Source organism: Perissodus microlepis, chromosome 18 (genome assembly GCF_051167445.1).
Source record: "Perissodus microlepis isolate ML-2025 ecotype Zambia chromosome 18, ASM5116744v1, whole genome shotgun sequence".
Lineage (NCBI taxonomy): Eukaryota > Metazoa > Chordata > Actinopteri > Cichliformes > Cichlidae > Perissodus > Perissodus microlepis.
In genome coordinates, this window is record NC_140478.1 from 10,366,379 (window position 1) to 10,380,800 (window position 14,422).

Here is a 14,422-nt window from a genome sequence, read left to right on the forward strand (position 1 = left end):
ATCATTTTTTATTGCAAAAATACTATTTTATTGCTGTAAACTGTGTTATCTTTGGCATTTTTTCACAGAAAGTAATGAAAACAAACTGTGTATTTTGGCTCTTTGCTAAATATGATAAGTGTAATATATGTTATATGTTATGTAATATGTTAAGTACCTCTTTCATGGTTGAATGATTCATAAGTTAGTGTTATGTACTGTAAAAAAAAAAAAAAAAAAAAACAATGAAAAGAAAATCCTCTGAAAATTATCAGGTAAAAGGAGTGGATTGAAATGTCCAAAGAAAAATTTAAAAGGCCCATCATAAAGGCTGGAAATGTATTTCTCGGGACTGCATTGGGAAAATCACACGGGACTCTGGCTTCTTGGAAGCAAAATATGAAGAAATGACGGGTAGCTCAAGACTTTTGCACAACACAATATAGTAATGGTTACACAGCATCCGCCCAACACCAGCATGTTAGCGTTCCCACTGTTGGCATTCCAGGCTAGCATTAGCATTTAGATTGAGACTTTAATTTTCTGTCAGCACAGATTGGCTCTTGCGGTAGACTAATCTAAGAACATAAAACATTTCTATCACAACACTTGAAGGCATACTAATAAATCAGAGCTGACTTGTGCTATTGTCACATAACACTGCTAATATGCAAATGGGAGGGATGACGAGGCTTCTCCTTAACAGCAAATTTGTTTATGGCTATTTGCATATGGCCAGGATCTTCCAGAGCTTCCTGATCACCGATCATTAGTTTAGTTAAATCATATTCTAAATCTCGCATGTTGTGCTCTGCCACAGCAGGCCCTGTATCCTATATTCTTAATTGGGCTCATTTTTGTTTTGTTTTGTTTTTAAAAGAAAAGAAAAGAAAAACAACTTGATTGCAGTTCTTACTAAGCAGCAAATAAATGACTGTAAGAAATTCATGTGCTGGAATTATTTATTTATTCAGCCTTGGTGTGATGCAAGTATCTCCCATGTCTAGGTTAATGTTGGTCAACAGTTAGTACAATTGAAATCACAGTCAAGCTCTCTCTTCCTCACGGTACCGCAGACATGGACGGATGCCCTGTCTCTCCCAACAATAACACTTTGCATACAGATTTCCATATATTCCACTCGTGCTGGGCGTGGGTCATTTAGATTTGTTCACTCACTCGACTCTCTCATTTCCAAACAATCACAACCCCATCTTCAGTCTGGCAGGATCTTATCTCTGTCTCCCTTTGTAGAGGACGAGGAGATGGCGATAAAGTGAGTTACTGCATATTTGATTATTCGGCCTTTACCATTTTCAGCAGGAAACAACTTACAGCAGCCATGTGGAAAATGCCAAAAGGCTTTTCATTCACTGTAAGTCTAACTTTGGACTGTGTCTATTTCTGAAGGGGTCTTGTATTGATAGGAGGTTGCTCTCAGGTGCTTGATGCATTTAACAAATCTTTGAGATGTCTTAAAAAGACGCTTTGCAGGTACGGTTTGCAGGCGGGGTGTTGTAATGTGGGGGTTCACAGACATTTGGGCTAGTGATAGATCTTAATGCTCTTTTCAAGGGTAGATTCTGTTGCTTTCCCACGGATCCACTTGGGGATGTTGAGACTTGGAGTGAGTCTGTGGACAAAGTCCTCAGCTGTAAAGGTGAGAGTCTCTTCTGATTCTGTATGATATATATTTTCTTGCATGTGCATGGTTCCCGCTCGCTTACTCTGGTCTGTGACTTCAAGCCGGGCAGATAGCTTTCCGGGAGTTCCTGAAGTCAGAGTACAGCGAGGAGAATATACTGTTTTGGCTCGCCTGTGAGGAGTACAAACAGATTAAGACAGTCCCAGAGATGATCTCCTCCGCCAACCGGATCTACTCTGAGTTTGTCCAAACAGAAGCACCAAGACAGGTAAATAATTGGAGCATATAAAACAGGATTTTGCTGGAATTAAATTTTCATATAAATATTTTAGCAGTTAGTAGATCTATAGTCACATAGCATCTGCAATAAAACTGTGCATTTCATGGTGGTAAAATTGCAGAAATATAAGCAGATTTCTGTGCAGACAGACAGCAGGTGATGATGGAAGGAACATCTGTAATGTAGTTTTTGTATGACATTGCTTGATTCCAGATCAACATAGACTGCGGTACAAGAGAAAGCATTACAAATAACATCTCCAAGCCGACCCTGACTTCGTTTGATACAGCTCAGAAGCACATTTACAGTCTGTTGGCCAGGGATTGCTACCCGCGGTTCCTAAAATCTGACATCTATCAGGGACTCCTGAGGAGAAACGATTCAAGGTGACTGTATTAAAAATGACGGCCTCTCAGGCCGAGGCTCATGATGTCTTCGGCTCAATTCTGATCTGCTGTAGCACTCCTTGATTTCAGCGTGGATAACAGGTTTATCCTATACAATCCAGATCCTTAGTCTAGTGGAGGTAGTTTTTTTTTTTTTCTTAGTCTGTGTGATTTAGTAGCTTAAGTTGAATTTACAGCTTGTATTATACTTTATCCCTTAATTAAGTAAAAAAAAAAAAAAGTGCCTTTAAGTCTTTTCTTTTGTTTTCTCCCCTCCCACATACAGTTAATAATGAAGATAATTCCTTTATTGTAAAGTATTATCAACGCTTTATATAACACTTCGTGCAAATATAAACTGTCTTACGCTCTGAGAACTTCCACTTTCTTATGCGAATAAATATTGTTACATTTCTGCCTCAGTTTTGTGTTCTATGGAACGTTTTCTTGTCTGCTTTGCATGCACTTCTTGAAATATCAAAAAACAAAACCTATTCAGCCAAGTGACATCCGGGTGTGGTCTTTTTGCATGCAATGCAAATCACCTGGGTTACTGTAATGTGGTCATTTGTCACACAAACAGCAGATGGCAACAGAGTTCTTTACATCCTTCATTAAACAAGAAGCACAGCCTGGGGACAATGAAATACTTGAGACTTCCACTAAAGTTTGTGTGTCATCTGCTCGGCAGTTTTAAGAAGTCAGAACGTTTACGTGAAGAGGAACTGCATGAATCAGGAGTCTGAATCTACATTTGCCTCATCAGACGTGGGCTTGTGGGTGTGCACTTTCAGTCACAACTAAGTTAGTTTCATGTTATCCCTAAAAAGTATTTTATATCCCTTCAAAATGTTGTGAGGCAGTACAGTTTTTAGTTTTTAGTATGACACAGTTCTCCTCTGTGTTTGTTTATTTCTTGCAGGGACAGGGTGAACTTTACTAGCTCATATAATAGTCTATGCAAAAATAATGCAAATGGAAAAGAGCACACTAAAAAACAGGCTCTCTATTACTTTGTATTTAGACATAATGTTCAGGTCCACAAAAACAAGATAAAAAAGAGAAAATGTTCATATGAAGGTAATATGAATCAACATAATGAATGTCAAGTACAAAATACCACATTTTCACTGATGTCCCTTTTTTTTGTTTGGAAAGTGGATGTGGGCGCAGCATGGTTTCTCCGTGTGACTACTCAGTGGTGGATGGACATTTTTTTTTTCAGTTTCTGTTGGTGGTACTGAGTGTGAGGGCTGGCGGGGGGATTTATTTTAAGAGCTGTTTCAGATGTTTGAAAGACGGCGTTCTGTTTTGTGCAGACATAATGCCGCAACTTCCTCTTCTTTGAGACAACGCTGGTGGCTCTCACCTCTTTGTGGGAGGAAGACTAAGTTCACTGGGTTTGAAAAACAGGGTGTTTGCTCTACACACGCATTCATGAAGAAATGTGTAGCCGAGCAAAAACTGCAGGATACTGAGCGCAGGAAGTGATAAAGACAAAAACGAAAGGTTCTGAAGAAGGTTTGGGTTCTCACAGTCACAACATTTGGAGGAAATTCACGGATGGGTGTTGCGACCGGTAAAGAAAATGAGATAACAATAACAGTAATGTCACCACAGGCACATCTGCATTTTGACAGAAAGTGTTTCCTGTCACTCACAAGAAAAGTACAGACAAAGCACTGTATACCTCAGGAGAAACTGATTACATTTACCGCTACACATGAATGAGGTTATGTACAGCTCCTTTTTTTTTTCACAGACATGACTGTTGTTAGTTGCTCTTTTCCCCTCCATGCATTCCTAACATGTTCTTAACATTTGTTAACTCTTCAGCAGCCAGTGGCTTTCAGTTGATTTCACAACAGAGGGAATCTTGTGAAATCGTGCGAACATCTAATGTCAGCCTAATGTCATTATGGCTGCCATAAAGACATTAGGATTCATTCTTTTAGCTGAGAGCGTAGATTTACTGAAACTTTACAGCAAAACATTACAAGTGAGTGAGGTGAAAGAGTAGTATGATGCTGAAATCAAAAGCAGATGATGAAAACAAATGAAAAGTTATCGTTAAAAATCTCCAATAGCAGACTACCAGGTACAGTAAAGCAGCTGAGAGAGGCTTTTTGCTATAAGGCAGGCTGCTACATCAGTACTAAACTAAAATACTTCAGCAACTGCTGGGTGATTTTTTTATTTTATTCATTTGTTGATGATTTCCAGACAATAAATTCAACTCTATCTTTCTTCCCACGTTAGCTTTCCGTCTTAAGAACACACTAACAACAACAGATTAAAATTAGCTTGTAATACTAACCTTTTTTTTTCCTTTGGCACTATCATTAGTCATATGAGCAAATAAATGAACTTAAAGTGCCCCAATGGCACGGCATGTTTTTCAATACTGCTAGACAGACTGCTGTGGGAACAGACAAGAGCCATATTTGTAGCATACTGAATAGCATTAGCATTGCAGTCATGCTAGGATGCTGAAAGTGGCACTCTTGGTTCAAACACCATGGGTCCTGATGACTGTCACTTTGTCTTTGCCCTTAAATGTGGCTTTTAAACAAGTGAAACAGCAAAGGGGCGCACCAAGAAACTAACCAACAGTGTTCATCTGTGAAGCACGCTTATATCTGCTGAGTCATTTTACAAGATAGCTACAAAAGGAAGACAGAGAGCAACGCTGACCCATTTTTTTTAGAGCAGCTAGAACCCTTAATAACTGGTTTCCAAGTAAAAAGGATTTTAGAGTCAATTAGTGAATGACAGCTGTAAGGAAACCTCAACTCTTCTCAGAGATGCAGGGTTAGCAGCTGTTTGGCCTTCTCCTTGTTGAGGATTTAGTTATACACTACAAGAACTATGATGCAATATGATGAGGCATAACTGGAGCATAAGTGGACAATATTCATTCATACATTTTTTTGTACATTTCGCAATAAAATCTCATCTGTTTACTGATAATAATAAGCTAATAGTAGAAAGTACTACTATTTAATATTTGACACACCAAGTGGCTCCAGAAATTAAAACATACATGAATTGTTCAAAGAAAAAGAAAGAAAAACAGGAAACAACTGTTAAAGCAGTTCATAAAATGTTATTAAGGTCTCATAAAGGTGTAACCTAACTGACTAGTATTTCATTGTAAAGTTAACAGTCATTAAAAAGGGGGAAGAAGAAGAAGAAGTTGACCTACATCTCCCACATGAAATGCTTATCTATGTTATCTGTTGCTTACATCACTGGGATTAAACTGGGGCTCAAAAAGAGAGGAACTAAAACTGAAATGTATATAAATTTATGAATACAAAGGGGTTACTGGAATTTTAAAAACACTCTAGACCTCCAGAGAACAGATGAAAGTTTCCTGTCAACAAAGAAGCAGGAAGTAAAGAGTGAAACAGTTTCACAACTTGTCTCTTAAGAGGTTCTGTTGGAGGACAGGGGAAAGCCAAACTGTCACAGCTCACAGGCCTGGGGAAGGATTAAGGATGCTGATCGAGAACGTTAGTAGTTTTTCCTCCATGATGTTGACCGATGTCAGGTTTTAGATCAAAATGTTTCCCGAGCTTTACGTTTCTAAAACAGAGATTGTGTTATACTTTCTGTGCCTGAGCTTCAATTGTGTCTAAAATGGAAACACTGAGGGGGCTTAGTGGTCTAAGAATCACACCACATAACCCACACTGTAACTTGTTTGGTTCCGACATGTGACCTTTGTCGTCCCCCTCTCTTTCCCCCGTGTTTCCTCTCTGCCTCCACCGGCAAGAGATTGTAAACAGAAACAAAACCCGTATTACAAAAGTCTGCCAAAAGACACAAGAGAAATTTACCACAAAGTGGTGCATAATGTATGAGGCAGTGTTTGAGCCGCAGTTAAAGTAGATACAAAAGAGGTGTGTCAGCATGTCAGCTGTTCTTGTATCATCTGACATTGAATCTTGAATTTGTTCACCATATGGGCGTTAAAATACTCATTTCTAGAAAGGTTAGGTGTCATGTGGGACATTTATGAAACCATATAACATAGCTGGTTTAATTTGATTGCACAATCAGCTGCAAACACCAAAGGGGGGGATAAACTTTTACTAAGTAACTCCCACAATGGCAAATTCAGTTCAGTTTAGTTCAATTTAATAAAACTTGCTTTAAGGTGCTTTGTATTGTAATATAGAGACCCCACAATAATAGAGAGAACCCCCATCAATCAAGCGAGCCCCTCTGTGCAAGTATAGTGCGAGTATAATAACTTCAGTTTTATCTGAATTTAGAAGCAAGTAGCAAATGAAGGTCGAACGAAGGTCTTTAGTTAGCTTTGACAAATTTACAAATAACCAAAGCAGAACTATGATATTGCGTCAGGTTAGTTTATGTTTATTTAACATTTAGCAAATAGAGCCGTGGTGTCAAAGTCACTTTAGTTCCTGGTTTAGATGTACCCTAATTTGATATTAAGTGGGCAGATCAGTAAAAGAGCTGCGCAATAACCTAACTTTCTTTTCATGTGATGCAGTACAAGGAAAGTTCACATTTAATAAGCCATGCATATACCTTTCAGACTATGACTAGCGAGAGATATCTTATTACCTGTAGTTTAAGGAGCTTGAAAAAGAGAACGACTTGACTTCTTTAAGCTTTTGTAAAGACATTTCAGCTCTCATCCAAAAGGCTTCTTCAGTTGTAAAACAAAAGGTAGAGGGTCACAGGTATTTAATACCTAGTGGCGGCTGTCCCTAAGAGGTACTCACTATTAATCACATGAGCCAAGGTTTGAACAAAGGCGTGGGTGATACCACTGGAGGTTTCAGGTGTAACCACTGTGAGATCTCGCGCTACTCTATCATGTGACCTGTTGAGGTCACCTGATGCAAGATGTGACTTGGGGTTGAGACACCTGGGAAGCGAGCTCATGACTGCACTGTAGGTGGCAGACAGTTGGTGACATAATCCACTCCTTCTGTTCAATGATGGTCGTTCACAGGGATGTAGATGGCCTCTTTTACTTGTCTTTCTCTGTCCAAAATGTGAACTTTGGCGTCCTTAAAAGAGTGACCTTTGTCCGTTGGGTGCAGATGTTCAACTGAGTCTTGTAGTGTTGAAGTGGCTGACCGCTTGGTTTCTCCAGTGTAGAGGTCCGAGCACTCCTGACGCACTGCACAGCGTACACTGGATTACTTAGCTTGTGTTTGGAAGTTTTGTCCTTGGGATAAACCAGTTTTTGTCTGAGTATGTGGCTGGGTCCGAAGTGCACTGAGATGTCGTGCTTAGAGAAAACTCACCTGAGTTTCTCTGATGAACCTGATGCATAAGGGATGACAATGTTGTTCTGCTTGTCACTCTGTTTCTCGCTAGTTGTTGTCTGACCTTTACTGTGGATCTTTACTGATTTGATGAAGGCCCAGTTGGAATTACGACATGTTGTAAGTGTTTTCTTTAGGTGTGTGTTTCTTTTTGTTTCCTTCGCGCTCAGAGGTAATGTTTTCTGCCCGGTGTTGCAGGGTCCTGATAACCCCAAGTTTGTATTCCAGAGGGTGGTGGCAGTCAAAGAGTAGCTACTGGTCTGTATGTGTGTTGGCTTCCCGTAAACTTCAGTGTTGAGGCTTACATCCAACTTTTTTCACACCTTGCCTCATGTGATGAGGCAAGGTGTCAAAAGGGACAGCCCCCACTTAGAACTTCCATGTCCTGGATGACTGAGAATCTACAGAGACTTATTAACCATACATAAGAAAAGCACAAACCTTCACATGTGTTGTAAAACTATTCTTTTACTTTTTATGATTGAAACAGTTTGTCAAGATCTAGACATATCTTTTTATTCTTTCCATGCATTTTCGTAACCATGCTACAAGATCATTTTTATACTTGCAAAGCCAATGGGCTGAGTTTCACTCTTTGTCCATGTTTGACATTCCTGTATTAGAGGCTAGAGCTCATGGTGGTGTACGTACAATTGTAGCGCCAGACTCTCTGACTGTAGTGAACTCAGAGGTTATCATTTTCAAATGCAGGAACGTGTTTCTTCTTTAAAAAATACAATATATATTTCAAGAGAGCAGAGGAATTTCTGCATTTAACTGGACACCGCTGCTTTAGCTAACGCAAAAATGCAGTCTTTCGTTATCTCAGTGGATTTTTTGGCCCATATAATGCAAATGCCCAACAAGGCTAAGGAGCAAGAACATGCTATGTTTAAATTTGACTGTGAGAGCTGAAATAGCCTCAGCATCTAGTTCACTAATGTTTCCAAAAGTTAGAACAGTGGTACTGGCTCTTGAGGCAAAGTGGAATAGAGATTAAAGCATTTGCTTATCTGCTGCAGAAATTTCCACTGGCCTATTTGCATCCACTGACTTTAAACCAAACAAGTTATGATGCACGTTTGAGTACAGTATGAACAGAAACCTGTAGCTATTTGCTGTCTGTCTGTTTGCTCGTTTGCGTCATTCCCCAGCTTCCTCTTTGTCGTGTGGTTGCTGCAGAATGATGATGTGACGTTCGTCTCTGCAGATATATAAGGCAACGCTGCGCGGGCTCGTCAAACAGACGCAGTTAGAGATCTCATAACTCTCTAAGAGCCCAACATTTAGTCATACATGTACAAAGAACTGTTGCCATGCCAGGTTTAGTCACATCTCCAACAAAGGAGCTTCAGCAAATCAACATGGACACTGACAACAAGAAGACAGAGAAATACAGGTAAAATTTATTCTGGCCAATCAATATCATCACATCTTGTCTTGTTTTTGTTTGAATATAAGTAAAATAACTTTTGTTCGTTTCTGTTTGATTAACCAGAGGGGGAAACCTGAAGTATCGTCTGCAGCGTAAATCATCCCAAGCCACAAAAACTGAGGGGTAAGTGAGAAAAAACTCAACTACAAGCTAAAAGCAAACCCTGCTCATATATTATGCTTCATGTATGGATACCTGTGCTAACTTTATTCTCCTCGTTTACAGGCTTTGTTTTGAAGATATGTCTCAGTGGTCACAATCACTTGAGAGGCTTCTTTCATCCAAATGTAAGTTAATCAATACACTGTCTCAGACTCATGTCTTAGTCACTAAATGTCGAAAACAATGGCTAACTGCAGATCTTTTTTTTTACCATCTTTAGATGGAATGAAGATATTCCAGGCATTCCTGAAGTCGGAGTTCAGTGATGAAAACATTGAGTTTTGGGTGGTTTGTGAGGAGTTTAAGAAGATAAGAAATTCCTTCAGGATGTCATCCAGGGCGAAAAAGATCTTCAAACGCTACATTCAAGCTGAATCTCCCAGAGAGGTATGTAGCTCTTGATAATCCAGACAGATTTATGGCACTTTACAGAACAAGGAGCGCTGGCTGCTTTAGTTTTTCTTCATTGGTCCTCATTATGTTTCCTCTGCTTCCAGATCAACATTGATCAAAAGACGAGGGAAAGGATCCAGCAGAACATAGAGGCGCCTTCTACAGTGTGTTTTGATGACGCTCAAAAGATCGTCTACGGGTTAATGGAGAGGGACTCTTACCCACGTTTCCTCAAGTCTGACATTTACAGGACTTTAATGGACTCCACATCACAATCGGTGAACATGTAAAAAGAAGTGACGCCTGAGACTTTGTGTGTGTAAAAGCTGGACTTTGACGCTACGCCCAGTACTGGACTACCTGAGAGGAGCCGTGACGTCTGCTTGTTTGTCCTGAGACTGGTGGTGATGGACACCAAAACGAAACCCAGTTCATTTCCATTACATTCATACTTTTCTAAAGAGTTGGAAAATAAATTGGGAGTGGCTAAGACCTCGTCTGAACTTGTTAAAAAGACTTAGCCGGCACTTTAGTGAAAATCTGTGAGAAGAGTTTACTAAGAAGCAGACAGTGTGCTTGGAAATGCTGTGTACAGGTCACAACTGCTTTCCCAAAACGCCACAGTTCTCTAAAGAGAATGCTGGGGACTTTCTGAGTGAGGCACCAGGAAGCATGTGTGGTCAACGCCATCCACACAAAATGAAACTGCACAATCCGATATCTGCACATGCACATCATCTGAAGTTTATTGTTATTTCACTAAAGCAATAAAAAAGTAGATGTATCTAGATGTGGATATTATGCACAGCCTTGTGAATTTAACATTTTTTACATAGTGACATCAGTGCTGACACAGTAAGCCGATACATTGTAATGATAGTAATCTATTATAAGCTATATGTTAAAAAATGTATTCCAGTTTGCGAATGTGAATAATAAATGGGTTTGTGACAAATAATAAAAAAAAACTGTTTTAAATGTACATTGTGACTACATGGTTTTTTTGAGACACAAAGAAGAGCTGCTTAAGCTTTAGTTAAACACCTTTTTAAGAATACAGGAAGTGACTTAGTCAGCAGTTCATTCATTTCTTTTTCTCAGTCATTCATAAACTGTCTCACAGTTATAGTATTTACTACCCAGTGGGTTTATGATATGTAGAACAGCACAACGTACCAGGACACCTAATCTTGAAACTGTGGCCTCATTTCTTTTCCATGTTATATAAGTAATTCTTTTTAACTGTTTTTAAGAAAAAATCCTTTGCACAGGATGTAAACAGGAAGCAGCTGGCCTCATATAACTACGTTAGCTTAGTTTAGCTCAACGCAAACACACTGAAAATTAGGAGGACCTCGAGAGCCTAATCGTTTTGTTTGTTTCCTTTGTTTTGCTTTTTTGACAATTATTTTAAAGTAGCAAGTTTAGTAATCATGTTTTGCTGAGCCTGCAGGGTTTTAAAAAAAATCCCTTTAAACTCCTTAATATACATTTTTCCCCAGTGAAAAGGGGATACAGTCACAAAGAACTATTCATTTTAAACTGTCCATATAAAAAGCATTCTATATTGTATCAGCCTGTTGCAGCTGCACTATGGAGTGTTTACACTGACTGAAGAATGCCGGCCATGCCATTAAACCAATAGAAGCCTTGCACGTTTTTTTGTGCAGCCGAGGATCTTTGGTGTCTTTGAGACTGCCAAAGTTACTACTATAGTTCAAAATCATGATATGCATCGCCCATCAGTGAGGTTTCAGCGATTTCGAGTGCTACGTGAGCAGACAGGTTGTTACAAAATTCTTCCACCTACACACGGTCTGTTCTTACATCAGCCTTTCATGTGTCATCGGCCTTTCATGTTCTTAAACGGGTTATCGTCCCACCATCCTGCAAGTCGCTCAGCCTTTCGCCACCCAGTGTCTCATTCATTAGTGTACCAGATGTTGCCGTTGTATGTTCCTGTTAATGCAGCTGAAAGTTTTAAACTGAAACTGGATTTGTTGGGGCTTTTTTAAAAATAAATAAATAAATTTTGGCTTTTTTTAAAAAAAAGGAAGTTTATCTGTGAGAACACATCAGGTATCACTCTGCTAAAGGTTACAGAAATTAGGAAGATCTGTTTAGGCCTAACTGCTCCACCACATCCTCTTTTAATCTCACTTGTGTACTTTTGAATTTGCGCAGACACACAATGAGAGAGAGAGAAAGAGAGAGAGGGAGCGAGAGGCATATACGTAAGCAGTCATGACCCTGAAACGCCTTTTGGGTTGTCAGGTGAGTAAAACACAACAAACTAAAGGTTAAGCACCACTAAAGTCATGTTGTGTTTTTGTCAAATAAACTTTCAAAAGGATCTGAACTTTTTGAAAAATTCTTCTAACTGTTATTTTAATCTTTAGTCAGTCATGGCTGACATGGATGGACCGCTGTCTGCTAGTCATTTCCCTTTTTACACTGGTCTGTGTGTTGGCAACAAGATGATCCGGTGATACGTCAGTCATATGATTATAAGCCACTATCAGAAAAAGTGAGTTAGGGTGCTTTTTTAATCACCCTGAGATACTAATCACCAATGCGTTATTGATGACTATCTACTACCCATTAAGAATACTACTCAGCAACTAAGACTAAAAGTCACCAATGAAACTCTTAGCCACCATATGTGTCATTAGATGGAAGCGATCATGCTTTCAGCACGTGACAGATCTTGCTCAACCAGTTCAACAAAGAAGGCTTTGTTTTACATCTATTTTAATGACATGTAAACACGTTCCACAGAGGAAACATTCTGCCAGGTACAAAAATTTGCTTTTACCAAACGTGATGCTTAAAAATAATCTGCGCTTGGAGGACAGTGAACCTCACGGTACAAAAATCAACTCACCTGAAGTGGCTTACAGACTTTAATTAAAGCTAATTTAAAAGACAGTGAGCTGAGCTGATACTGGCCTCCTTAAGATCATGCTGCTAACATGACTAAAACACAGAAGTATATGTTCATCTCATTTTTCATTTTTCATTTAAATCCAAAGCAGGCCACACTGTGCACACGCACACACACACTCACACATATTTATATATATACATATATATATGTGCTGTCAGAGTTAATCTCGTTAAAATGACGTTAACACGGCGTCAACGCGTTAGCATGGTTAGCTTGTAAACGCGTTAGTGCCGTGCAGCCCCACACACGGGGCGATCCGCGCTAACTCGCTAACGGAGATTTGGCGTTAACGTCATTTTAACAAGATTAATGCTGACAGCACACACACACACACACACATATATATATATATATATATATATATATTTCCTCATTCCCACAAACACTGCAAATCTAAAGAATATAAACGTAGACACAGACAGTTGATGTGATAGGCTTTTTTTTTAACTCAGATAAGTTTGGAATAAGAGTAAGGGTGAAGTCTTAAATCTATTAAATCTGCCCTAGTTCGCATCAGCCAACTCATACAAAAACAAGATTTAGGCACAAAATGTCTCAGGTTATTCTGACCTGCAGGTCAATGGACTGCGAGAGAAAACAATAACCCACCGCTATCTCACTGCGCTGATGTGAATTGCAAATAAAAACTTGTAAAACTTTTCATCTTCCATACTTTCCACTGCTGCACTATGTAAAACAATAACAATTAAACACTGCTGACCATGACCCTGCCATTCAAATGAAGGCCCCATGTTTAGATCTGGACCATAAGAAGGTTATATATAACTTTTTTTACAACAGGTGTTAAAGAAATTTGCAGAATTATCTGTGAGTGGCTTGCACAGCAGAAAAGCTTTCAGGGACTGTGATGGCTGTAACTAATGGAGTTTTACTCATATGTGAAGCAGTCACAGTTTTGTGTATTCTGCAATCAACGTACACATTTGTGTCCTAAATACGTGTGAATTAACTGCTTTTATGTAGATAATGGTGTAACACGCAGGCGAGGGCAGACCTGGTTATGCTGTTTTGCTTGCCTACTCTGCTTCTGTTTACATACTTCCCCAGTAATGACCTTAATAAAAAATCTTCTGCCCCACAAAGCATCCATATTTAGTCATGTGGTCCTGTTCTTGATTTTCATGTCAACCATGTAAGTAGGTAAGATCATTTAATCTCTCTTCTTTTGGGTTCTTTTATTAAAATAAATGTCTATTTGTTTAAACAAATTGTTGAAAGCACACTGAGTTAGCTGCTTTCTCTCTGTCAGCTACTTCCTGGTCACAAAAGCACACTCTGGTCAGGCAAACCACATGCAGATAACGTGCATCATGTCCTAGTTTCAGTCACAAGTTCAACTTTAAACTTGTCTCTACCGGTTTGTGTTTGGTATGTCTGGTCTTTGAGGTCTCTTATTTACAGCGTATTAACTGTCATACAATCATTCCCTGATAAACAAATGCAAGCTGGTTTTTTTAATTCTCTGTTAAAGGAACCTTTACATCTACATTTTATCATACTGACGGCTAGTTGAACTTGAAGAAAAAGTTAAAGAAAAAAAGAGGAGCTAATTAGTTAGAGATAGCTAAGTTAGTTAAAGGGGACATGAAATGCTACACATATAAAAGCTAATATACACCATTGAGCCCTGCTCTCAAAAACTGACATAGATGTTAGACTGTCTGTGAAGCTGGATTTAAGAAATCAGAGCTAGAAGTTAAAGTTTGGCTGTCTTCTGTTAGTACTCAAACTAATAGACTCAAACAGGCTCTCCTCTACACAATCCTCATTTATAAAGTGCTTTACAAACAGCATTACGGCTAACAGCTAGATTTGAGTGCAGCTAGCCAAACAGCAAACAGCCAGTTCCTGCTAAAGACACAGAC

At 39.1% G+C, this 14,422-nt stretch overlaps 2 protein-coding genes across 2 annotated transcripts; both read left to right on the forward strand.

The window, feature by feature from the left end:
- Positions 1–1,160: 1,160 nt before the first annotated feature.
- rgs1 (regulator of G protein signaling 1) lies at positions 1,161–2,745 on the forward strand. The gene is made up of 4 exons (XM_084912867.1): positions 1,161–1,255; positions 1,560–1,639; positions 1,726–1,892; positions 2,118–2,745. The coding sequence occupies exons 1-4, from the start codon at positions 1,245–1,247 to the stop codon at positions 2,292–2,294; spliced, it is 435 nt and encodes a 144-aa protein (XP_084768993.1). The 5' UTR covers positions 1,161–1,244; the 3' UTR covers positions 2,295–2,745.
- A 6,086-nt stretch (positions 2,746–8,831) lies between these two features.
- rgs13a (regulator of G protein signaling 13a) lies at positions 8,832–10,571 on the forward strand. The gene is made up of 5 exons (XM_084913404.1): positions 8,832–8,998; positions 9,098–9,157; positions 9,260–9,321; positions 9,417–9,583; positions 9,694–10,571. The coding sequence occupies exons 1-5, from the start codon at positions 8,916–8,918 to the stop codon at positions 9,877–9,879; spliced, it is 558 nt and encodes a 185-aa protein (XP_084769530.1). The 5' UTR covers positions 8,832–8,915; the 3' UTR covers positions 9,880–10,571.
- The last annotated feature ends 3,851 nt before the right edge of the window (positions 10,572–14,422 follow it).